Below are 24,211 nucleotides of genomic sequence, written 5' to 3'. Positions count from 1 at the left end.
CTAAAGGAGGGAGGCATCCTTGTTCCTGGATGAAGCAGGGTCTCACTCAGCCTGTTTTCATCTTTACTTAGCACCTGCTGGCTTGCAGTGGTGTCACCCAAGCAATCAAACGGTGGATGTGCCAAGAACCTGACTGCCCCATGTGTGCTGCCCCTCCTCCTCACACCCCATGACGGCCTGTCCTGATATAGATGGACAAGGGACTGGTTTAAAATGACAGTCTCAAGCTCCTTTAGGAAGAGAAGGCTAATTCAGAGAAACAGCCAGGCAAACTTCCTTTCTCCATAGGAATAATTATTATCCTTCTTCACCATGGCCCACCTGGGAGCCCACTTTGCTTTTAGATCCCGCTGGCAGAAGACCGATGATGAACTTTGTCGACATAGCATGTCTTTTATCCTTCACAAAGCCATTCGCAATGACTTCTTTCAGAGCTATCTCTACCTACTGGAAAAAATCCCCCTGGGTAAGTGAGCCAGAGCTACTAGATAAGAAACAAGGAATGACTGAAGGGATTGTGTGAGGTTGTGGGGCTTACAGAAGAGAAGTTAAAACAAGGACACTTTTCAGATAAAAACAATCCACAACCAATGTCAGTGGGCTGAAATGTTTCAATGGCATTCTTTTATGGAGAGTACAAAGATCAAGTGCTTCCTGGCCAGCCAGGACTCTATTTTGGGATTTCCATGCACCATCCGGCCCAGTGATTTGCTTCTCTGGGTGTAGTATCAGGCTTATAGAAACTCAGAAGTACATTTTTAATATTTGCAAAAAAATAGGTTTGGGTAAATCAGGTAATTCAGAGATGAGAGTATTAGTGCAACAATAGATCAAATAAGACTTTAAAAAGACTAAACAATAATAGATCAAAATGCTCTTGGAATTGTGTGTGTGTGTGTGTGTGTGTGTGTGTGTGTGTGTGTGTGCACGCACACCACATATAATCCTCCTGACCTTGAATCACAAGAATAGTCAGAGAGTCTAAAAAAGTAGATTTTAGTTTGATCTTTGAAAATTAAGAAAAAAAAAAGGAAGTAGTCTGTCTTTATTTCCTCTAGTTTTCAGGTAACTGGACAATAGAATAATAAAAAGCTTATCTGATTTGTCTATGCTACTTTTCTCAGCCTCTGTGAAAGTAGTTACTTCAGGGCACTCTAAACAGCAGTGAAGAGGAAATAACTTAACACTAAAGAGTGAAATAATCTCTGCCCCCCCTTGATTTATATTTCCCCCCAGTGAAAGCAGGAACACTGTGTATCAGCCCAGTCTGTTTACTTAAGGTTGTTTGAAAGCCCCATTGTGCACTTGATGTGGTCAGGGTTTCCAGCTGTGGAAGGAGCTACATAATTCTTTGTATGACATTCAAGAAACTGGATGTTAGCAGCCTAATAAAATCTCTTTTCATAAGTCCATTTCTGAGGGATCTTTAATACTAAATGTACAAATATCATTATTATATATACAAATCTGTAATTTCTTTTCATCTATGACATTATTTGATTATCACAGTTATACTGTGGGATAGATAGGGTAAGTATCATTATTTTTTCCTTCCATGTTTTCCATTTTATTTTTTCAAATGAGGGAAAGAAAGTTTAGAGATAATGGTATTTAATCCAGACAGAGTAATACATAAGTAAAGACCGAAGTTCAGGGATCTTTCTGGTAGATCACACTGCCCATAAGTAGTTCTTTTAGAGCTTGTAGTGCATCTCATCTGTATCAAAATGGAAAAATTAGATCAGTTTCTCTGGAAGGTGAAGATGTTCTGGTATCTCCATACACTGGTAGAGCATTGCTTTTCTGGGGATACTCTTTGGGCCATACCTCGGTAAGAGTAGCTTGGTACACTTGGTTGAATTAGACTGGAGAAAGGTATCAATTACAATAACTGAAGAGACTCATTAAAGCACAAATGACTGCCAAACTTTAAAACTATTTACTGGAGAGAAAAGAAACTCATTTCTGAAGGTAGATGAAGATGAAAGAAGAACTTAGCATAAAACAGTCTCTTCTGAAAATCAGATGAAAATTAATTTGTGACAAGTAGACTGTAACTTATATTTGGTCTCAATCTCCTCTTTTTTTTTTACCAGGTAAAATAATTTTGATTTTAGAGTCATTTTGATTTTAGATGTTTTTATCCTTTGTAAATATGTTGATTGCTCATCAACAATTTCTAACTCTTTACAAATCATTATACTAAGTGGCAAACTTTTTGACAATATAACACATACACACACAGAGACACACAGAAGTGGTTTTTCTGCTTAGGAATGGGAACAGGGTTCTTTTCTTTGTCTATTCTCTTAGCCTCACCAGTGGCTCCTGAGGCACTTCTATAAACCTACAGCATTCCATGAATACAGTTTGCAAGCCATGAGCCTATTCCAAACCAAAGTGGACTTCATTTTATTTAGCTGCAGTTTTCCGTAAATGGGTATTCTTTATTTTTTTTATGTTGATGATTCAGCCTGAACATTAATTTCTTCTGAGAGTTACAGGGCTAGCCTCATCCATAATACCTCTTTGATGGTTGTAACTAAGGGCTATATTAGTCAGTATGGACCGGGATATGCTGCGATAACAAATTAATCCTAAAATCTTGAGAGTTGAACACATAAGAGTTTATTTTTTACTCTTGCTTTAGATAATCTTTTTATTGCTCTATTGTCGAATTCCCTGAAAACTAGAGGAAATGTTGCATTATTGGGCGAGTGGGGAGGCTATATTCTACACAAGCATTCAGAGATCAGGGATGATAGGAGCTCTGCCAGCTGAAACATTACCAAGGCAAGGGAAGAGAAGCTGAAGGTTTGTCTACTAGCTTTTAAATACTTTGAACCAAAAGGACATACATTATATTTGTTTCGAATCTGTTGTTCAGAATTACAAGAATGCTGCAAAGAGAGCACACATACAGTTGGTCACCAACAAATGTTTTTGCTACAGGAAACAAAATGGATTCTTAGAGATAGAAACACCAGGTATTTCTTCTTTCTGATCAATTCAGCCATATTCAATGCAAGAGTTCTCATTATTATATAAAGTACTGTGCATGTTAATAACACACAGTCTCCATTCTTCTGGATTTTACAATCTGGCAATGGAGGTAAATCTATAAATAACTTTGCATTAATCCTTTTAAATTCAGGATGCAGAGAAGTCAAGCTGTTAGCTCTGTGAACACTAAATTCTTTTGCAGTTTTTTCTTCACATGGCAGAAGTTGAATATTCAGAAAGGAATCAGCACATATGTCTCATCTGCCAGTGTGACTTTTATTTGTTTGGAAGGATTCTCTTGGTCCTTGATTAACTCACTTAAACCTTGGTTTTTGCCCCAGGAGATTATAACTTATACTTATGGAATGCATTTGTACATATTTGTTCCCCTAGTGGACTCTCGTTCTCATGAGAGTAAAGACTCATCTATTTTCCCCTCTTCTATATTTATATTTTTAGCATTTGCCATCGTTACTGGTTTATAGAAAAGCTCAACAAATATTTGTTAAATGGATTACTAATAGTTAATTGCAGGTCAGCAAAGTTCAAAGTTCAAATTTTTGCATTCATTCTAAACAGAGGAGTAACCTCTACGAGTTACTAAAACCTCTGAATATCATTTTCCTCAAAACTGTAGCAGGGATGTTTGAAGGATTAAATGAAGGTATATACAAGTATGTGAAGGTAGTCAATCCTTAGTAAGTATTAGTTTCTTTCCTTCCTCTAAGATAGACTTTTTAAAAGGCACTGTGTATCCTTCTTTAAAACAGACATTACCAAGGATGATGAACTGAATTCAATATACGAGAGTTTTCAAGCTGCAGCTTTTCAGTTTGAAAATAAAACTTAGCCAACAGAGATGCTTCCTCCCTAGCTCCACTGAGGTGTTTTAGAGTTGGCTTCCCCTATCCTTGATGATTTCAAGACTTCAGAGAAATGAAAATAAAGCCCTTCTTTCAAAAAGGTTAGGGAACCTCTCCTGTAGGGTCTGCACAGAGAGTTTGTTGTTTGGGGTAATTATGGAAAGAACTAACCAGCCTCTTTGATTCCTCCTTTCCTTCCTTCCTCCCTCCAACTGCCTGCGTTAGGCAGTCTGTCTCACTCCAGCATACTGTGTGGTGACATTCAGTCATGAGGAAATCTGCTGACACATCCCTGGCTAGCTTTAGAGATTCATGGAATAGCAAAGACATACATACTAAAAGTCTCCAATGGAAGACATAACTATGCTGTCAAACATAACAGACCTTCAGAAAGAAGTGAAAACAAGGCGTCAGTATTCTCAATGTTTTGCATATATTATCCCAGTTCATTTTCATAACATCCCTGTTAGGTGTGGTGTTATTTTCCTCATTTTATATGTGAGGAACTGAGACACAGAGGAGTTGTGTAACTCAGCTGAGGAGCTTGTGGTGGTGAGTGGTGGAGCAGGATTAGAACCCAGGTAGTCTAACTCCAGAGTCTTTTTTAACTGCCACATGATATTGTCTACCAATGTAAATGGAAACTTGACTAATGTGCGCAACAAATAAGTTTTACCATATTTTCTTATTTGGCAGGCATAGAAAACATAGTCTATGAAGAGCATTGGCTTTCTATTGAGATCACCAAGCTAGACAGGCCTGTAAGTAGATTTATTTACTCTAGTTATTTCAGTCAAAGTTCAGTTGGAGGCTTGGAGTGAACACATTTTCCAAAGGTGGTTGTTCATGAACAAATAAGGAGTTGAATAAGAAAACAACTCAGTGTAAGTCTCCAGTTTGTATACCAGTGCTCAAGTGGGCCTATATGCAACACAATTGGAGATGTTTGTATAAGTTAACATTCAAGATTCTTCTAGTACTATCAATGTTTCTGAATACGTAGAAGTCAATTAATATTTATTGATTATATTATTGAGCAAGAATCACTCCTGGACTTTGTTAAAGTCTTATTCTAATTTTATATTTTGAAAAATGGTTCTGTGTAGTTTAGCAGAAAGACCAGAAGCTTTGCATTTGAATAGGCACAGGCTAGGTCGTGGCTATTACACTTCTGTGCTATGTGATATTGAGTAAGTTACTAAGTCTCTCTGAGTCTCTCATTACTCATCTGTAAAATGATCATTGTAACTGCAGTCTTATAGACTCTGTGATGATTAAAAGGGATAATGTGAAAGGATGATATGAAAGTGCCTAGTATAATTAATGCCTGGCAAATACGAGGTACTCCCCTTTCATTGATGCCCTTTTAGAAGAATCAGTCTTTGAAGAGAAAATTAAGACCAACAACCAAACCTTTGCCATCACAGTTAAGAGCCAGAGTTAACACAAACAGTTCTTATAAAGCACTAGGAATTTCCAGAATGAAACTCACTACAGTGGCATTTTAAAAATTGGCATTTTAAAAATTGATTTCACCTCTGTGGCAGGCATTACTGTACAACCCACTTATGAAGATATCTTTTCACATGTTTTATTGTTACTTGTGTAATGCAATTGCTGCAAGAAATGAAGAAAGCATCATTTCCCTTTTAATTTAGAAGACATATTTTTAGGTACAGAGTATGAAATGGTTTTGAATTTAAATAGACCTAGTTCAAATCCTAGTTATGTCATTCACTAGTTACTTGACCTTGGGCAGTTTCATTAACCGTTTAATGCCTTTGTTTCTTCTGCAGAATAGATATATAATGTTTGACTTACATATTTGATCAATGATAGTTACCATTTTTAAATTATTTGGGTATACCTAATTAGGAGGACAGGTATTTCATAAACTATGCCAAAGGTATGACTTGGTTGTACTTATGTCAACCTTGTTGAACTCATATATTCACCACTTTGTTGAACTCATATGTTATTCGAAGAACACAAAGCTAGAATTTATTAAAAGAACATTCAAAGAAGGCCTATTATGAGTTAAGCATAATGGTAATTGCTGGTGTTATGAAGAAAATAAGATACAGTCTTATCCAGAAGAGTTTAGTGTAGGAGAGACCAACACAGATAACATTTTAAAATGTGGAAATACAGTAAGAGAGACCACCACACGATTCTACAGAGATGAAAAGAGACATGGGGACTTCTGAATCAAATCTCACTGTACAAAATCTGTCTCCTGCATCTCCGACTGACTTCTTGCCTTCTTAAATTTGATAGTAAGTCAGGAGAGTGTTTGAGAAGGAATGGAGAGTTAGAAAGAAACTCAGAAAATAGGTGGGAGACAGATCCCTTGCTGAACTGGAGAAAGCAGGTTGTGGTTACTTCATTTGTGTTGAAGCCTGAAAATAAGTTAAGAAACACCAAACTAGCCCTCAGTTGAAATGGAAAAACCCCATAAAACTTTTAGGGTAGGCAGTACACTATTTTAAAGAGAAGAAACACCAGATACATACAGTCTACAGGGAACAAATAAAACCTAGAAGGCCTCTCTGGGCAATTCAGAGACTTGGTAATGACAACCTTTAGCATCCTGTATTCAGACCTGTGGATTTCATCAGAAACATTGATAAAATCCCACCTCTCTTCCTCCCCCACTGGTGAAAAAAGATGATGAGGAAGGTAGCATTTACTGAGTTCCTACTCTAAACAAAGTACCACATTCACATGAATTATCTCATTTAATAATTTCAACAACCTTGTACAATAGTTGTTATTACCTAATTTTATAGAGGAAGAAACCGAGGCTCATGGGAGTTGTGAAACCTACTCAAGATCATACAACTAATTAGTGTCAGAGTTGGCAAGCAAATCCAGGATATCTTACTCCAACTATTTCTGCCCCTCTCCTTCCCTCCTGTCCTATGATTACCTCTTTAGTGGCTAAATTGGGGTGTGCTCATCTGCAAATCTTTTTTATGGAAGGCCTTACTTTTCAAGGAGGCATCGCTTGATTGGGAATTTTTTTTTCTCTTAAAAATAAACAGCTAGCTTGATCCAATATTCTCAGTATCAGATAATTTCAAAATTACTGTCTAAACCTAGCTTAAATATCTTCTGGATATATAATATCCAGTCGATTTTCAGTTGACAAGCAGGAAATAACATCTGGAATAAAGAACTTAAAATAGCTATATTTGACTACTAAAAAATTTAAAGAAATAGATAAACACCCATTAACAAAATTTTGTTTGTCATAAAGTCTCTATTTTATTGGCAACTGAAATAACATTGCCTTGACTTTTTGGATCTATCTCTTGTTTTAGATCAATATCTCCTTTCAGGTCTAGATTAAGATTTTGAGTGATTATTCTGTCTTTCTCAAAAATTTTTTATCAAACAATAGCAAGAATCATTAGCACATCACCTCAAAGTAAACTCATTTCTTTGCATCTTCAAGTGAGAAATTGAGACATAGGGTAACAAAACTATTTTGCTACCTGAAGAAGAATTTCTCAAAGGAGACATTTGAAAATTCCAAGGTTTATCCAGATGGTCCACATCACATGAAATTCCTTTCCTCCTCATTTTTTTTGCTAACTCAAATCAAAAGCATCCTTCATATCTGAGGCCTTTTTGGAAGGAGGTCTTGCTTCTACTTGCAGGCATTTGCTGAATTCTCAAGGCAATGGTTTGTACCATTCACTGAGCATGTGGAGATGTATGACTTAACTCCTTCTTGCTATGTTGTAATCTCTATAAGAGATTTGGCTTTATGTTTCTTATTTCCTCTTATATTTGTGCTTAATACCTGAATTATGGATGGATTGTCTCTGGATGTATACTCTTTTGGATATTAACCTCTCCTAGAATGTTCACAAAATATTTATTCTCCTTCAGGGTAAATGAATTTGTACTGTATTTTCTTCTTTTTTAAATACGTAAACAGTTGGGAGTTCAGCTTATAATGTTGGTCAATAAGTAAATACCATATTATATCAAAAATAAATATATTGTCTCATATCTGCCTTAGACTACCCCAAGCTTCACAGAGACTTTGCAGTTCTATGAGAACAAGCCATTAGATACATTTCTATAGTAAAAAGGCATGAGCTGGTTACTGATTGCCTTATTTGAGTCAACATGCACAATTGCAGAAGCTATCAGGAGAGGACCTGGGGCTGGCCATGACACCTCATATATATTTTTAAGTGAAATGCTGCTGTCAATTAGGTGAAAATGAGAACTCAAGCCCATAACCATAAAAACCCACTTTGAATCTGACACCTGCTGAGATTGGCATTCATTTGCGATCTTAATGTTGCTGGCATAATGAACCATTCCCATTTCTAGATTAAGGGTTTTAATAGACTGTGCCAACAAGTTGACTTAAGCAGGTGATGATGAGTGTGGCTGCCTTGCTGCTTTGGTTGGATCAAGGAGAGGCCTGGGCTGTGGCTTGCTAGTGATCCCAGAGCAGCAGTCAACCCTGGGCAAACTCTGTGAGCTATGATTTCCTACATGACTTTCTGAGTCATCCAGAAAAAATTGGAACAGTCATATTATTGGGATGTGGATGCCTGATTTTTGTCAACCTTGTGGAATTTATAAGTATTTATTGAGCCATCTGCTGTTAACACAACAGTTTACCAAGTACTAGCGCTAGCGTAGGTCAGTGGTTCCCAATGTTTTTGAACAAGAGATCCTCTTTTAATGTATTTTCTTAGTCAGTGGCCAAATTGTGTATAAAATGGAAAAAAGCTTATATTTAAACTTTTAAGGGTTGAATTAAAAAAATAACAATCTACATGCAATAGGTAGTATGTGAGAGATATAGTATGTAACATTGTTAGCCTCAGAAAATTATACAACATGGAAACAGATTCTTGTATCCCTTTCAGCAAATTCATGGTCATTCAGGGTCCAACTGTTACTCCAGCATCTTCAGGTTGGAAAATGCCGATATAATCTCATAGATGGAACATAGCCATATTAATATAAGTGGCATTTGTTGGATTTTTAACTTTCAGAATCAGAATTTGGGACTATGTAATTGCTCAATTCTGAGACAAGTAGTACACTAGTCCAATGTCACAATCTTGGGGTTATCTGAAGAAATATGTTCTTAAAGTTAAACAGTTTTTTTCTTAGCTTTCTTGTGCTCAAATTATGCCATATTTTGGTTTATTTCATGCCCTGATCAAAACACTTTTAATCATTGTATGTTTTGCTTGAAGCTTTCAATTATCTTTCATTTTTGGTGGTTAAGATGAAAAATATGTCTTCCTTAAAGTGTTACTAATATCTCCTTGCTTCGTGTTTACTCTATTACCTGGAATCCAATTCATTCTACTCTTAAATATATTGCTTTGTAGCCTTTGTTTTCTCTTGTAATATAAACTGATTTCTTTCCAGATGTGATAAATAGCTGTCATTTGGGGATTTATTTCATTGGATTCCTGATTAATTACATCATCTTTCATCGTGCGTCTTCTCTTGATTTTAACCCCCATTGGGCTGGAATATAGCTTCAAGAAACTTCTGAAGAATGAATCCATGGGAGGTAAATATTCTTTGACAGTTTGACAGAATATTAAATTTAATTTTAAAATAATTTTCCCTCAGAATATTAATGGCACTGTGCCACTATTTTCTAGTGTTTCTGATGAAAGCTGTGATACAAGCCTAGTTCTAGTCCTTTGAATATTGGGTTGCCAAATAAAATAGCCAATAAGCTACATTTAAATATAACATAATCATCAAATAATTTTTTAGAGTAAGTATGTCCCATGGATTGTGTGATATACCAGGCAAACTTATATTAATAAGTTATTAATTGTTTATCTGAAATTCAAATCTGTGAGTTCTGTGTGTTTATTTGCTAAATCTGGCAACCCTATTTGAGGGCCAACCACTTGCTCTCCTCCAAATGACTTTCAGATCTTCTTACTACTCTTTCTGTTTTGAAATTTCTTAAAGATGTGTGCAAATGTGACTTTTAAACAAAATTCATGCTGCCTAGCACTTGTTGGATCTTACAATCTTTTTCAACTCCAGAATCTTCTTCTATTATTTCTTTAATCACTTTCTTTTGTCAATTATATTTGTTTTCCAGAATCTTAATTAGCTTGATGTTGGGCCTCCTGAGTTGCTTTTATAAGTCTCATCTTCTTACTTCTGTTTTTTGTACCTGTCTTTTTGTTTTGTGTCCTGGAAATTTCTTCAATTTTATATTCTATAGTGTTTGGTTATAAAAACTTTAATTTAGAAGAATTCTTTGTTATTCTTTGAACTATCATTCTCTTAGAATCTTAGCTTTCATTTATGGATGTACCAGTTCTCATATATCTTTAAGGATATATGAGTGTTTTGGTTTTGGTTTAGTTTAAATTCTTATCCATTTCCTGAATTATTTCTATTTCCTTTGAGGTCAATTCTGATTGCTTATCTCAATCTTTTTTTTCTAGGCTGCTACTTTATTCTCATGTGTTTGGAGATCATTGCCTATTCACATTTAGGAATAAGGAACAAGGTAAATGATTCTAGGAAATGGATAAGGTTTCCTCTGTTTTGTACTTGTGCTCTCAACAGAGAAGATGACAAGAAGCTCTACATGTGCAGGTAGACCTTACCAGACTCTGATGAGTGTGAGTAAATGAGGTGCTTGGAGTCTACTATATGTGAAAATTGGCAGTGTTCTAATGCTAACTGGTCTACTTCTCCCAAGGCAGTTCTTTTTTTTAGACAACAGATATATTTTCCCCCTAGGAATACAGCTGTGCTGCCTGTTGCCTCAGAAGGGTGCACTTATTCCCTTATCTGTCTGTTCTCTAGACAACGTTTTTGTTAACTCTCTTATTATTTATTTATTTTTTGGCTTCCATTCTTATTCTTACAGTTGCATCCTGTTGGCTCTAAGTCTGGAATGTAATGTCCTCTTGCAATTATTCTGGTCTGCAAATTCTTTCTCTTTGTTCTGATTTTTTGTCTTCCAGAGATTTATTGGATTCATGAATCCATCAGCGATACCCTCTCATTTTCTTCACTGTTATTGGTTTACTCTATTAAGACATTTCTCAGGGAGGGAAGCCAAATGCATGTACTCAGCCTGCAATCTTGAACCAGAAGTTTTTCCCTTTTATTCACTTTCTACCATTTCCTTCTGATTGTCCTAGAATGAAAATATTTTATATTTGCATGGGTTAATTTTGGTTTGCAAAATACACTTTCATGCATTCTCATTTACTCCTCAGAAGTTGAAATGCATGTTTTTCTAAAAATAAATATCTTAAAATAATATCTCATATATGTTTCAAAATAATGAAATGACAAGTTATATATGAATACACCTAGCATACTACCTGGTATGGATTAACTTTTTAATAAGTACTGTGTCTTTTTTATTATGTTGTTTTCATAATCTAGAGCTCAAGTACACATTTCTAATGTTGATATGAAGACATATTTGGAAATGTGTTGCTTGAAAAAGAGATTAAAAAGTAACTACTCCTATCTTGTGATTAGGATTAACGAGAAAATTCTCATAAAATATTGGGAACTCAGAGTCAAAACTTACCATGAAACTGTTGACAGCCTTTATCTTATTGTAGCTAACACTGTTAAACTTTTCTTATGCAGTGGAAAGCTACAGGTTTGTTAAACTGTCGAGTTATTAAATCAGGAATATGTCACATGATTATGATTTATAAATGAAATCCCTGAAGACCAGAGGGGTGAAGAAATTTTCTCAATGTTATATAGCAAGTAAGTTACTGAGCCAGAACTCAAACCCAGATCTTTTGACTTCAAACCAGTGCTCTTTTCTTTACAGCACAAATTCATGGCCTTTTAAGAGAAAATGTAATGCATAAGATTGAGAGTGTTCTATTATATTAATAACTATTGATAATATTTTATTTGCAGTGAAATTGTATGCTTTAACAAGCCAAGTCATTGATGGTGAGATGCAGTTCTATGCCAGAGCTAAACTTTTCTATCAAGAAGTACCAGCCACAGAAGAGGGTATGATGGGAAATTTCATTGAACTATCCAGCCCAGATATCCAGGCCTCTCGGAAATTTCTTAGGAAATTTGTTGGGGTAAGTTATCCAACTACGACTTGATGAGAAGGCAAATCCTTGCAAACATTGAGCTCATATGCCTCTGAGTTGTCTCTTAAGTCAGGTTAAAGCCATATGGCTCAGCTGAGAGTTCAGTCAAAGTCTATTTTAAGATGTTCAGAAAGGATGAACCACATCAAATCACTGGTTTATCCCATTTGGCATTTCATTCTCCCATCATCAGTAAATCTTGTATGCTTCAGGGGAAGGTGAACTAGCAGTGCTGACATACAATTTGGGAATTAAGAAGACATCTCTTTTAGAGTCTCATAAATAAGCAGTTTGCACCCAGATGATTGATGAGAAATCATGCCCTTTGGGATCTTGGATTTACTTATTGATTCTCTGTGATAAAAATTAGATGTAGTAAGAAAATGCATGCTTATGTTCAGTTTAGAAATTATAAGGACACTAGGATCCCTTTACATTATTTTATTTCAGATTTTGCCTTAGAAGATTGCTAGCCTTTTGCAGCCCTGGGATTGAGTGAACCCCACGTCTTCACTTTCATGTCATGTGGAGATAGACAATATAATGTAGGGGCCAAAGTCTTGGGCTCTAAAGTTATCATGGTTCTTCTGCTTTAATGCATGAGCAACCTTGGGCTTGTTACTTAATTGTGCTAAGACTCAGTTTTCTCATCCGTAGACTAGGGCATGACAATGGAAGCTACTTCACAGGATAATTGAAGATCAAATGAAATACTATATGTCAAGTACCTGTTTTAATGCACAAAATTAGTACACAAGAAATCTATTGCTACTATTAATAATAATGGGCTTTCATGTAATGTATTCATTATATTTTAAGGAACTTCATTTAGTTGTTAAAATAGATTTAACACCCACAATAAAGCTGCTTTTGGTCCCACTGAAGACACACAATCTTAATTGGCAACAGATTTTGTTACAATTCACTGCAAAGTTATTTGTCTGAAACTTGGAGCCCATTTAATTCTGGCAGATAAAACATTCATTAGCCGTGAAGTTAGGCTGTCAACTTATTTAGCGGCACAATATCAAGAATATCCCCAATGTTGAGGTCTAGTTTCACATTCAACCTTCCGGGAGCACCCAGTGCCTCAGTCCGGAGCCTGGCATAGAGAAATGTGATCAGGATGGGCTATCCACTGGGGCCCAAAATGTCTGGACATCTGCTGCTGCAGCCACCACGGACTAGGGAATCTAAGGTTGATGGCCAAGGGTGTTTACAAATTAGGTTAACCTGGAGTATTGCTAAGTAAGTGTCGTTCTGAGATGGTCAGTCACTCTGCTAAGTGCTTTAGAAGCATTGTCTCATTTTACTCTTCACAACAATTCTTGGAGGTAAGTGCTATTATTAGCTCTGTTTTTACATTTGTGGAAACTGAGGCTTGGAGAGGCTAAATAAGTTGTCAAGGTTACATAGCTAGTAAGATACAGAACTGGAAGTTAAGCCCAGCCAGGTCTGTCTGACATCAAATTCCTTGCTCTTAACCATGACATGTTTTTTCCATTTGTCTCATGAAGCTGCCTTTTTTTTTTTTTTCTTGATGTACCATAGACCTCAGCTCTCCTCCAGTCTGGCCCAAAGCAATCCCTCCTGCTTGCCTCGTGGTGAGGCTGATTTTGATCCCACAGCATTTCAGAAGCTTAGTTAGTAATCCAGCTGTCTTGTCACTCTGTGTGGAATGCCAGGCTGACCACAGGGATGCTGGTCAGACAGAGCCCATAAGCACGCCCACGGACCTGGGAAAGGAAACAGCCTTGTGCTTGCATATTTATGTTGGAAAAGAGGCCGCCTGCTCCTTTCAAACAAATATAAGGAGCCCTTCTTAGTAGACAAGGCTCATTGTAAAGCTGTGATCTCTAACTAAGTACAAACACGGTCCTTTTGGGGAATGATATTTCGGTACCTTGACCTTAATACAGTAATCTACTAAATTAGTATCCAGGTCAAGATATATGGAGTTAGGGAATATGAGTATCTGACATGATTTATTATTATGTCAACTGTGAAAAGGCAGATTGTTTAAAGTTTTGCTCTCCTTTCAACACTTAGTGACATGGGACAGTGGGAAAAGGAGTTTACACTAGTTGCAAATGTATTTACTTTAGCAAGTAAACAAATGATACCAAGGGGATGTCAATTGTGTAACTGATAACTTTCCTCAGTTTTAGCTTTCTAGTGGAAGAATGTAGCAATTCATAAAAAGTCATCAGTATTTTTTTCAAGTAATCAGTATTTGATGGTATTTATTTGTTGACATTTTTCAGAGACTGGATGACTAAAAAATCTGGGTCTAACTTGTTATGGTTTTTATGCCGTGGCACAAAGCACTTCAATTTTAGTTTTTAACTCCACAGAGTGAATTTAAAATATCATTCTTTAAAACAAAAACATAGTCAAAATCAAAACTAAAAAGGAAATTTCTATTAGTATTTTACTATTTTATATTAATCTATAAATGTGAAGATGACATAAACGAAAATAAAAAAAAAGAAAATGTCTGGTTTTGAAATCACACATTGTATGCAGATCTAGTCACATTCGTGTAAGGGCAACAGATTTCCGTACAATCACAGCTTTGGGCAGCCATGGTATTTAGGAGGCAGAGATATCCCTGAGATCAGTCTCTAAATATCTCTTCTTAGAGGAGCTGGATGTGAATGAGAGACAGAGAAAGAACCCTGGGACCAAGATATGGGTGACAGTGCCAACTGTGTAGAAGGAAATGTAGTAGAGGGAACTTGGTAATACTAAGGAGAGGCTAGAGGCACCAGGATTTGAGTAAAAGGCACCATTTTTGTGTTTGTAAGTAGCTTCAAGAATAACTGTAGTCAAATACCACACATCAAAATTGGAGAAAAACACTAATTAGAAAATGATGGTTTTCCAGAAATTTTCATTTTAAAATGTTACATCTCTAAACTTTAGCTTCCTTGTCTGAAAAAGCAGGCAAATTAGGCATCCGTGATTTAAAAACTCTAGAGTTTTGCTGAGATGCTTCAAGGTCTTCCTTGGAGAATGTTGGGAAGGCTGATGGTGGGTGAGGCCCTGCCTCAGGTTAATCAGAGTAGTTTCATGTTTATCTATTGATTGAGAAAAAAAAAGCTCAGTTGTTATAACCCTCTTGAAATCCACTGGCATAGAGCTGTAAGGTCTCTTTGGTTTTTTGTTCCATGGTTCTGCTTCTAAAACCACTTGCTACACTGATGAGAACAACGTGACCAGTAGAGACTTTTAGGGCCAAGTAGTGATAAGAAAAATTTGTATGAGACTTTCTAACTGAGCACATAAATTTTTGGTAAAGTCATTTTTAGTAGCTTAAAATAATTTTTCTATACTTCCTCATCTCATGTATGCTGTTAATTTACTTAGAAGAGATCATTTTATAGCATTCATGACATAAACCTGTAGCCTATGCCTTTTTCTGAAATAGTTCAGCCTAAATTAATATATTTGAATGTGGAAGAGGATATAGTGTAAGTAGAAATGGCAAATACATGGCAATGTACTATCACTTCCCATTCCCATACTCAAGGTAAACATCTCTAATCAATCACGAATCTCTTTCCTGCTGAATGAAGCCTTAGAATTCTTTTCAATATAGCACTAGACAGGCACTCTCAAGAGAATCAGAGTTGTACTTGAGGTGACATTCCTAATATAGAACTGGCTTTGAAATCAGACGGTTTCTGTTCATATTCTAGTTCTACCATTAGCTGTATAATATTAGAAATTCAAGTTTTCTCATCTCCAAAATGGAGATAATAATCAATATCTTGTGGGGCTTTCTTGATTATTATACTTATTTTAAATGTAAAGAGCTTGTACCATATAAGATTTCAATAATTATGGTTATTATTATTCCATTGGTAAGAATATACAATTTCTTCACTTTTTGCTCTTCATTGTACTTTTCTAGATGGCCTTTTGGGTGAACTGGAAAGTTGCTTTTCTGATGTTTTCCTCTGCCCATACTTCATCTTTGATCCTTAGCCAATTTTTTTTTAATCCTTAGTTCCTGAGAAATGAAGAGTAAGCTTTCTCCTTTAAGATCTTGATTGGCAACTTCCAGTATCTTGTTACTGTAATTTCTCACATGAAAACTATTTAGCAGCCATCTCAATTATGACCAAATAATTTAGACCAGCTGAGTCTTCATATATCAGAAAACTTTTTAAATTGTATAGAAGCAAGTTTGAGAAAGTTTGCATTGGCAGATTTCTCTCTACTCCTACTACCTCCCTCCCCCTTACCACCAGTTAATTTGATGCACAGACTTACCTTAAAAACAGTTTTTAGAGTTTCATGCTCAGTAAATCATGTAGTATCTGGTACAAGAACCCAGAAAATAAGTTTTAGTATTAAGGGACACAAGGAAACTTAGTGCTAAGACTACCCTTTATTCACGTGAACATGCTGTGTGCCATCAGGAGCAGTTTTGAAATGAAATTCTCTCCAGAGAAGGAAACAGTGTTCCTCAGCTCAGGTCCCCACATTTAAATTTACTATCCACACAAGAGAAGTAGATAGTTCAGAGTCCTTGAAATCAATTAGAAAAAATACTATTTAAATTATTCCAATACAAATTGAAATGTTTCCACTAAATTTTGAAACTAAGAAAAGCTCTCACTATTTTTGGGTTTGTTTGTTTTAACAGAGTAGTAAATTACAGTATAGATTTATTTAGCAGTACAGATTTGGCCCAAATTTATAGTCATTAAAGTTCTATCTTTATAAGGCTGTCACCCAGGCTGGAATGCAGTGACACAATTACAGCTCACTGCAACCTCAACCCCTGGGCTCAGGTGACCCTTTTGCCTAAGCCTCCCAAGTAGCTGGGACTACAGGTGCAGTCACTATGCCTGGCTAATGTTTTGATTTTTTTTTTTTGTAGATATGAGGTCTCACTATGTTGCCTGGGCTGGTCTTGAACTCCTAGGCTCAAGCAATCCTCTCACCTTGGCCTTCGAAAGTATTGAGATTACAGGTGTGAACCACTGGGCCTGGTCTAATGTTCTATATCTTGATTGTGGTAGTGGATACTTTGCCCAAATTCATTAAATTGTATACTGAAAATAGTGCATTCCTTGTATAAAGCTGAGCTAAATACAGTTGATTTAAAGAGGTAACTTAAAGGACTCAAGACTCAGGGTGGGTCTCTGCATTTCAAGTATCAAGGTACTTTTCTGCAGGGGCCCGGGAGAGCCGGAACAGACTGTGCCTTGGATTGCGGCTCTGGGATAGGAAGGGTCAGCAAGCACGTCTTGTTGCCGGTTTTCAACAACGTAGAACTAGTGGACATGATGGAATCTTTCCTCCTTGAAGCCCAGGCCTACCTGCGGGTCAAAGGGGACAAGGTAGAAAACTACCACTGCTACAGCCTGCAAGAATTCACACCCTCCTCTGGGAGATATGATGTCATCTGGATTCAGTGGGTTTCTGGTTAGTACTGCATGGCCTTGCCTCTGTCCTTCCTCCCTTCCCAGTTAGAGAAGATGACACTTGGGGCTAATGAGGGCACAGGGAAGGTTTAACTGTGCTCAGAGCAGTTAGCTAGCCTTAGGTGTTATAGGAACATCCAAAAAGTTCTGTGTCCTCCAGATTTCTCCCCTAACATTCTCTGTTCAAGAATTTAGGTTGGTTCTCGAACAAATCTGATGGAGCAAGTGCATTTGTATCAACCTAAATCCTTGAAGAAATGTAAATATTTGAAAAAATTTAAAAAGTGGGGTCAAAAAAGATTAATCCCCATTTATTGGCAGAATTAGATATTCTTGGATTTAAATCCCCAAGAACTGAGACAGCAGTGAATTAGATTTCGGTGTGTGTGTGTGTGTGTGTGTGTGTGTGTGTGTGTGTGTGTGTGTGTGAGAGAGATGAAGTAGTAAAGGGGTTCTCCAGGGGACACGGAGGGACTCACAGGGTAGACAATGATGTATCACATGCTTGTGAAGTAAACAGGCCAGGTGGTACAAAATTATTTTATAGACAGGGGACTGGGCCTCCTTCAAGGGGATATGCATCCTCTTATCTAAATTCTCAAAGCCTTCTTTAACCAAACAAGACTGTGAAATAATTTATGAATTCAGGTCTGCTGATTCTTAGCCCTGTGTTCTTCCCTGCTTACGTCCTTCTCTCCCCATCACCTCATCCTGTTTCCCCGTCCACTTGGTCCCACCTGTAGGGCACCTGACTGATAAGGACCTTCTTGCATTTCTTTCCCGGTGCCGAGGTGGCCTGAAAGAAAATGGCGTCATCATCCTGAAGGACAACGTGGCACGCGAGGGCTGTATCCTGGATCTTTCTGACAGCAGTGTGACTCGGGACATGGACATCCTCCGGAGCCTCATAAGGAAGAGTGGGCTGGCGGTGCTGGGCCAGGAGAAGCAGGACGGCTTTCCGGAGCAGTGCATGCCAGTGTGGATGTTTGCACTGCACAGCGATGGATGCTCCTGAAGAGCAAGGGGGATGAGCAGGATGGGCAGCAGTGCTCTGGGACGGAGGTGCGCTCCTCGGGCGCCCCTTGTAACGCTGACAGGGATGGAGAGGAGGGATACACAATGCATGTCGGGAAATGACTGATGATGTAGCATGCATGAATCTTCACTAATCCGCACACATTCTGAGACATGCACATTCTCTGTGGATTTTCTGAGAAAAAGATGAAGTGACACATCAAGAAAAGTGCTTTAAGAAACTGCTTGTGTGTACCTAAAATGTACAAGTATGTATGGCCTCATCAATATTTGTAAAAATGGTCTTTCTCAACATCTTAGGCAAAAATATTTTTTCCCACAAGATGAAATCAATATTCTGTGAAGCAAGGGAAACAAATTTTGAGGTGGTTCAAATAAAGCATTTGTTTACTAAAAAAAAAAAAAAAAAAAAAGAAAAAGAAACAATGCCCACCAATTCCAAATGGCCTGAGTTCTTGGTGATTGATGTTAGAGAGTAGTCCAGGGTGGTTGAGAGAAAATCTCGACTCCTTCCCCTGCCCCCATGCCAGCCACATTGTACTTCCTTCCTTGTTAGTACTACTGCTTCTCTTGAACAAATCTCTCTCCCTAATTAAGAATGCACTAATGAAAATAATCTTATGAAATCAAGTTCATTATTTAATTTTGCCTTTAGCTGTTCTCTTGGCAGAAAAAGTATGTAGTTTCACTTTCTATTTTGAGTCAGTTTCCCTAACCAATGATGTAATTTGATAGTAGAGTCTGCATTACAGTGATGGGGAAGTGTCTCCTTTCAGGAGAAAATGTCGTACCCTGAAATTTCAGCCTCAAACATATAAGCAAATGTCATTGATAATCTAATTTTAGCCTCAGGTTTCCAACCCTACTTGCTTCATTGCAGCAGCTCCTGGTTCCTTGACTGAAATGAATTTATATTGGAGAGAGAAGCAGCAAAGTAAATGAACAAGGAAAAGATAAGCCTGTACATTAAACTAGCTGGATTTTAATATAAGGCATTGGTTTAATTTAAAAAATCTAAAATATTTTAAAAGAAAAATGTGACCAGGCACGGTGGCTCATGCCCACGATCCAGCATTTTGGGAGCCTGAGGTGGGAGGATAGTTTGAGCCCAGGAATTTGAGATTAACCTGGGCAACAGAGCAAGACCTTATCTCTAAAAAAAAAAAAAAAAAAAAAAATTAGCCAGGTGTGGTGGCACACACCTGTAGTCTGGCTATTTAAGAGGTTGAGCCCAAGAGTTGGAGGCTGTGGTGAGTTGTGATCATGCCACTACACTCCAGTCAGAGCAACAGAGTGAGACCCTGACTCAAAAAAAAAAAAATTTAATTCAGAATGTTTAAATATAACTACTATTGTCTTTAACACCCTTCAACATTTTCATGTTGAAGCACATATTTGTGTTTTGAAATATAATGAGTCTTCCATGAAATGTGAAAAATCAATTCAAGTGAAGAAGATACTGCATAGATATGCTACCACCATAAGGTTCATATTTTCAAGTCATAGCTCTTATTAAAGAGGAAAATAATTATTAGAAAAAATTTAATACTTCATTGTAGCTTTGTCTTGATAATTTCATTTTGTGTGTGGGAAAATATTTTGTCACCTACTCTGCCCTTGACACCTTCCAGCTGTTGTACATTACTCATCTTGCTCTAGGGTAACATAAGAGAATGTCAGAACCTGTGGCGATCAAGACAGAGACCAGCACTAGATCAAATGATAAGTCAGTACCAAGCACACTAAGTGTGGCAAAATAAGGTACTCATGTTTTATTCATCTGTAAGTCTTAAAGTAAATTAGCAGAATCTTCTTTTTAAGGTCCATTCTGGGAATTTTATTTTTTACAACTATCATTCTTAATTCTCTTACATCTTGACTTTCTGTTTTGCCACTATTCAGAGACTGATTTACACAGCTGTCAATTTTCTCTGCTTTTGAGTTTCTGAGTATATGGAGGGAAACACATACTAGAGGGACCCCCCCAAAAAAACCCCGGAATTATCTTTTAGAGGGTGGGCCCTTTGTAGTACATTCAGAATTTGTTCCTTTGGATCAAATGGTCAACTAAAGTTTTTACCTGGAAGTTTGGAGAAAGTTGCATCATGATTTACAGAAGAAATGTCTCTAGTTTTGACAAACAGGTGACTTGTTCTTTCACCACAACAATGCACCTGCCCATACCACACTGAGTGTTCAGCAGTTTTTGACCAAAATCAGCATGACCCCTGTACCCCACCCTCCCTATTAACCCGATCTTGCCCTGAGTGACATTTTTTTTTTCCTGGATGAAAAAAGTCCTCAAAGGGAAATGTTTGGTTAATGTGGAATAGAGAAAACAGAAAACAGCAGAAGCACTAAAAGGCATCAAAACTGACAAGTTCAAAAGCTGTCTGGAGAGTGGAAAAAGTGTCTCCATAGGTATATCGCATCAAACAAAGAGTACTTTGAAGGTGACTAAAGTTTAAACATATAAGAATAAATACACAATTAAAAAAAATAAATTCTATTTTTTGGGGTCTTCCATCATAATTGTCCTGTAGGTAATGATATATATTCTTCAACTCAGTTGTCTTCGATTTTGATCATCAGTTTCTTTTTTCTTTCAAGTCAAGTCACTTATCATTCTCCTTAGAAATTTTTCAGATCTTTGTCACTCTACACAATTTCCCAACTTTGTATCTATTCTTAACTCTCTTCCCATTTAGAAAAAAAAGTGCAGCTCGCTGCTGCATTCATTTTAGTTTACATAAGCATGTTCTTTGAGGCTGAGCAAATCTGACTGGCTTTCAATGTGAAAATAAAATATAAAAACTGTTCTTGGAGTTATTTCTAGACAGAACTTGTTTCTAATCCTAATGAGAATTAGAGAGAGAAAGAACTACTATATTTTGTTGTTCTTTTATTTATTTATTTAATCTTAGGGTAAATGCTGCAGCTGTAAGAACCACTGGTGAGTATCCTTGGGTTAAATGGGAAAAGGATTAACCCAGAAAGTAGAAATTGTGAGTAAACTGTATCAATATCCCCCTTCTGTACTGGTAATAATAGGTACAAGGCAAAGAGGAGAGTGATTTGAGAGGAACTGAAGCCTGATCATGCTGCCTAATAGGCTACAGTAAGGTTTGGAAATGTTTTTCAAAGAACAAGTATAAGGGCATGAAGGGTGCAAGCAAAGATTGAGTTTTCTGGTCCTGGTAGTCGAGTCGTAGACACTGTGGAAGGAAGGCATTTTGAGCAAGACCTACTGCAGCTCTCTTCAATCTAATTGAGTAAGCTAGACACACTGCTTGTGCTTGTCAACATGTCTGGAAGCTAGTGGTATAAGTGACAGCCTACATTTTCCCCACATTATTGATCCATAGTCCAGCTGCCTCAGAATCATTTGAGGAAACATAGAGCTTCTCAGAACCCAACCCCATGATAGTTTGATTCTATGAAGTAGAATCTCATAATTGTATTTTTTATAAGGGTTCAAATAGATTCCGACCACTAGTTTTGTTTGAAGACACTGTTAGGGAAAAGGATGTGGAGTTGGGCTCTTCAGAACCACAGAAAGGTAAGGTAAGTAGGCACGCAAGAGCATGGGCCAGGTTTATAAGTTTATGGAGGAAAAAACATACTAGGGGGGACCCCCCATAAACTGGAATTATCTTTTGGTGGGTGGGTCCCTTATAGTACACTCAGAAATAACTGCATGGTAAAATTCATTCTCCACAGTAATGGCAGTTTTTCTAAAATATGAACCTGACCATGTCATGAATAAATTTTCAATGACTCCCCATCACCTACGGGATGAATTCCCATCTCCTTAGAATGGCATACACACCCTTTGTGATTGTGTCCTGGCCTCTCTCTCCACTTCTGCAGCTGTGCTTAACTACTTGTAGTTCCCTGAAGGAGCCATGATTTATGTCTCAGCACATTTATAGATGTTACTTCTTTAGCCTAGAATACATTTCATTCTTTCTTGTCTGACCCAGACTGTTTGGGTGTTGCTGACTCTAGAAAAGCCTTCCTTACCCCTCAACTGCGAGACTAAGCACCCCATTCTGTGCTGCTCTCTGCTTACTCTTATCACAGCACTTAGCATGTGGCATCACAATTATCTGTTTGCTTGCCATAGTTTTCTATTCAATTTGAGCTCCTTGGTGGACTATTTCTGCTTAGAATCTCAGTTTCTACCATAGGCCACAGTACACTGAAGGAACTCAAAACTTTGTTGAAAGAATGCAAGGTGACACTAAAAAGTAGAAGACTTGAGGACCATCTCGATTTTTTGGAGGCAACAAACAAGAATAAGAGTAAAACAGCAGGAAAAGTCAAGGATTTCTGAAGTTCCATGAGCATTGGGATGTTCAAGACGGTCAAAACAGCACAAACAATGCAAGTGGAAAGAACTAGGAAATATGCAGAAACAAGAAGGCAATGAGCTCTGGGATCAGGCATCTGGGAGGATATTATAGCAAGAAAATTATGTTCTGAGGTAAAATCTTGCCGAGTTAGGAAATCTCTCTTTCACTCTGTTTTAATAGGCACCAACCCAAGGGTATGGACCACCTGAAGTCCATTGTTTCGTTAGGTATATATACTTGATAAAAGAGAGATATTAAAATTGTGAGTATGTTATAGCTAAGTAATTCCTAATCCTCACCCATTTCTAGCTAAGCAAGTTGTCAGAAGAAACTAACTAGGTTCTAGATAAAGTTAATCCTTCTGTGAATGTTGAATAGTAGGTTCTTACCTGACTTCACAGATGAATTAATTGCAAACATGCCTGCAATTCTAGATGAACTTTGGAGGACCCTTTGGTTTATTTAGTGATTCATGAATGAGGGCAATCTTCACCTACCTCCTCTTCTGAGGACCTGAGCACCACTCCTAAGCACCAGTAGAGAAGCATGCAAAATCTTAAAGGGTCAGCAATTTTATATATTTGGGTTCATCATAAAACTATAAAACAAAGGGAATAAGGTCACCCATGTGAAAGATGATCTGCTTTGTATTATGGACACATTTTGGCCCCATCTTATTTTGTTTTATTTTTTTTCCTCACTACCATTTCCTGTAACTGTTTTGAGTGATGTATTGAGGAGAAGGCCTGTGTCAGATATATTCAGCTGCTTGTCATGAGTAATTAAAACCAGTTGTGTTATTGCTTTCTTTAGTTCCAGCTGACTCTTTGATACTTTGGTGTCCATGCCAAAAAACTACTTCTTATAATCACCAGAGGCCAATGTTTTCACAGAGGTCATTGCAAGCTAATTAACCAAATATGTGAAAAATAGTTTAAAATTATCTCTATTAATAAAGAGTGTGTATACATGTATTTAGAATGGGAATTGAGGAAACACTTTTTAAACAATAATTGACTTTCAAAGCTAGTGATTTGGTGTCAGAGAACTAAAGGTATACAGCACCTTAATTCATACGTCAAGTTGGCATGATTTGCCCTTTTGCAACACGGCAGACACTATGTTAGTTTTAGCAAATATACATACAGAAAATATTTAAGAAGGTCATGGCCCAATAATGGGACAGACAGATACACAAATAATAATAATTAAGAATAATAAAGACTAAAAGTGTGATATGAACAGAGAGTTAAAATAATTTGGAGAAAAGAGTAACTTGCTCCATCTCTGGGGTTTGAGGAAGGCTATACATATTCATTCATTCAATATATATATATATATATTTTTTTGCGTTGGAGTCTCACTCTGTTGCCCAGACTGGAGTGCAGTGGCCGCTTCCGGCCCCCGCC

At 37.1% G+C, this 24,211-nt stretch overlaps 1 protein-coding gene across 1 annotated transcript; it reads left to right on the top strand.

Annotated features, from left to right (window-relative positions):
• The first annotated feature begins 251 nt into the window (after positions 1 to 251).
• On the top strand, positions 252 to 18,455 carry METTL11B (methyltransferase like 11B). Its single transcript, XM_008051781.1, has 4 exons — positions 252 to 466; positions 11,787 to 11,962; positions 17,164 to 17,413; positions 18,156 to 18,455. Exons 1-4 carry the CDS (start codon positions 313 to 315, stop codon positions 18,425 to 18,427), a joined length of 852 nt encoding a protein of 283 aa, XP_008049972.1. The 5' UTR covers positions 252 to 312; the 3' UTR covers positions 18,428 to 18,455.
• Positions 18,456 to 24,211: the final 5,756 nt, after the last annotated feature.

Source organism: Carlito syrichta, unplaced genomic scaffold, assembly GCF_000164805.1.
Source record: "Carlito syrichta isolate Samal-C Ts95f unplaced genomic scaffold, Tarsius_syrichta-2.0.1 Scaffold233958, whole genome shotgun sequence".
In the NCBI taxonomy this organism is placed as follows: domain Eukaryota; kingdom Metazoa; phylum Chordata; class Mammalia; order Primates; family Tarsiidae; genus Carlito; species Carlito syrichta.
Note: the sequence above shows the minus strand (reverse complement) of the source record. Positions and strands in the feature narration are given on the sequence as shown.

What these genes read in the sequence shown, in the direction of transcription:
- METTL11B (XM_008051781.1), top strand. Translation starts at nt 313, where the DNA reads ATGGCCCACCTGGGAGCCCACTTTGCTTTTAGATCCCGCTGGCAGAAG. An exon ending in ACTGGAAAAAATCCCCCTGG is followed by an intron (nt 467 to 11,786) that starts GTAAGTGAGCCA and finishes TTTTATTTGCAG; the next exon opens with TGAAATTGTATGCTTTAACA. An exon ending in CTGGATTCAGTGGGTTTCTG is followed by an intron (nt 17,414 to 18,155) that starts GTTAGTACTGCA and finishes TCCCACCTGTAG; the next exon opens with GGCACCTGACTGATAAGGAC.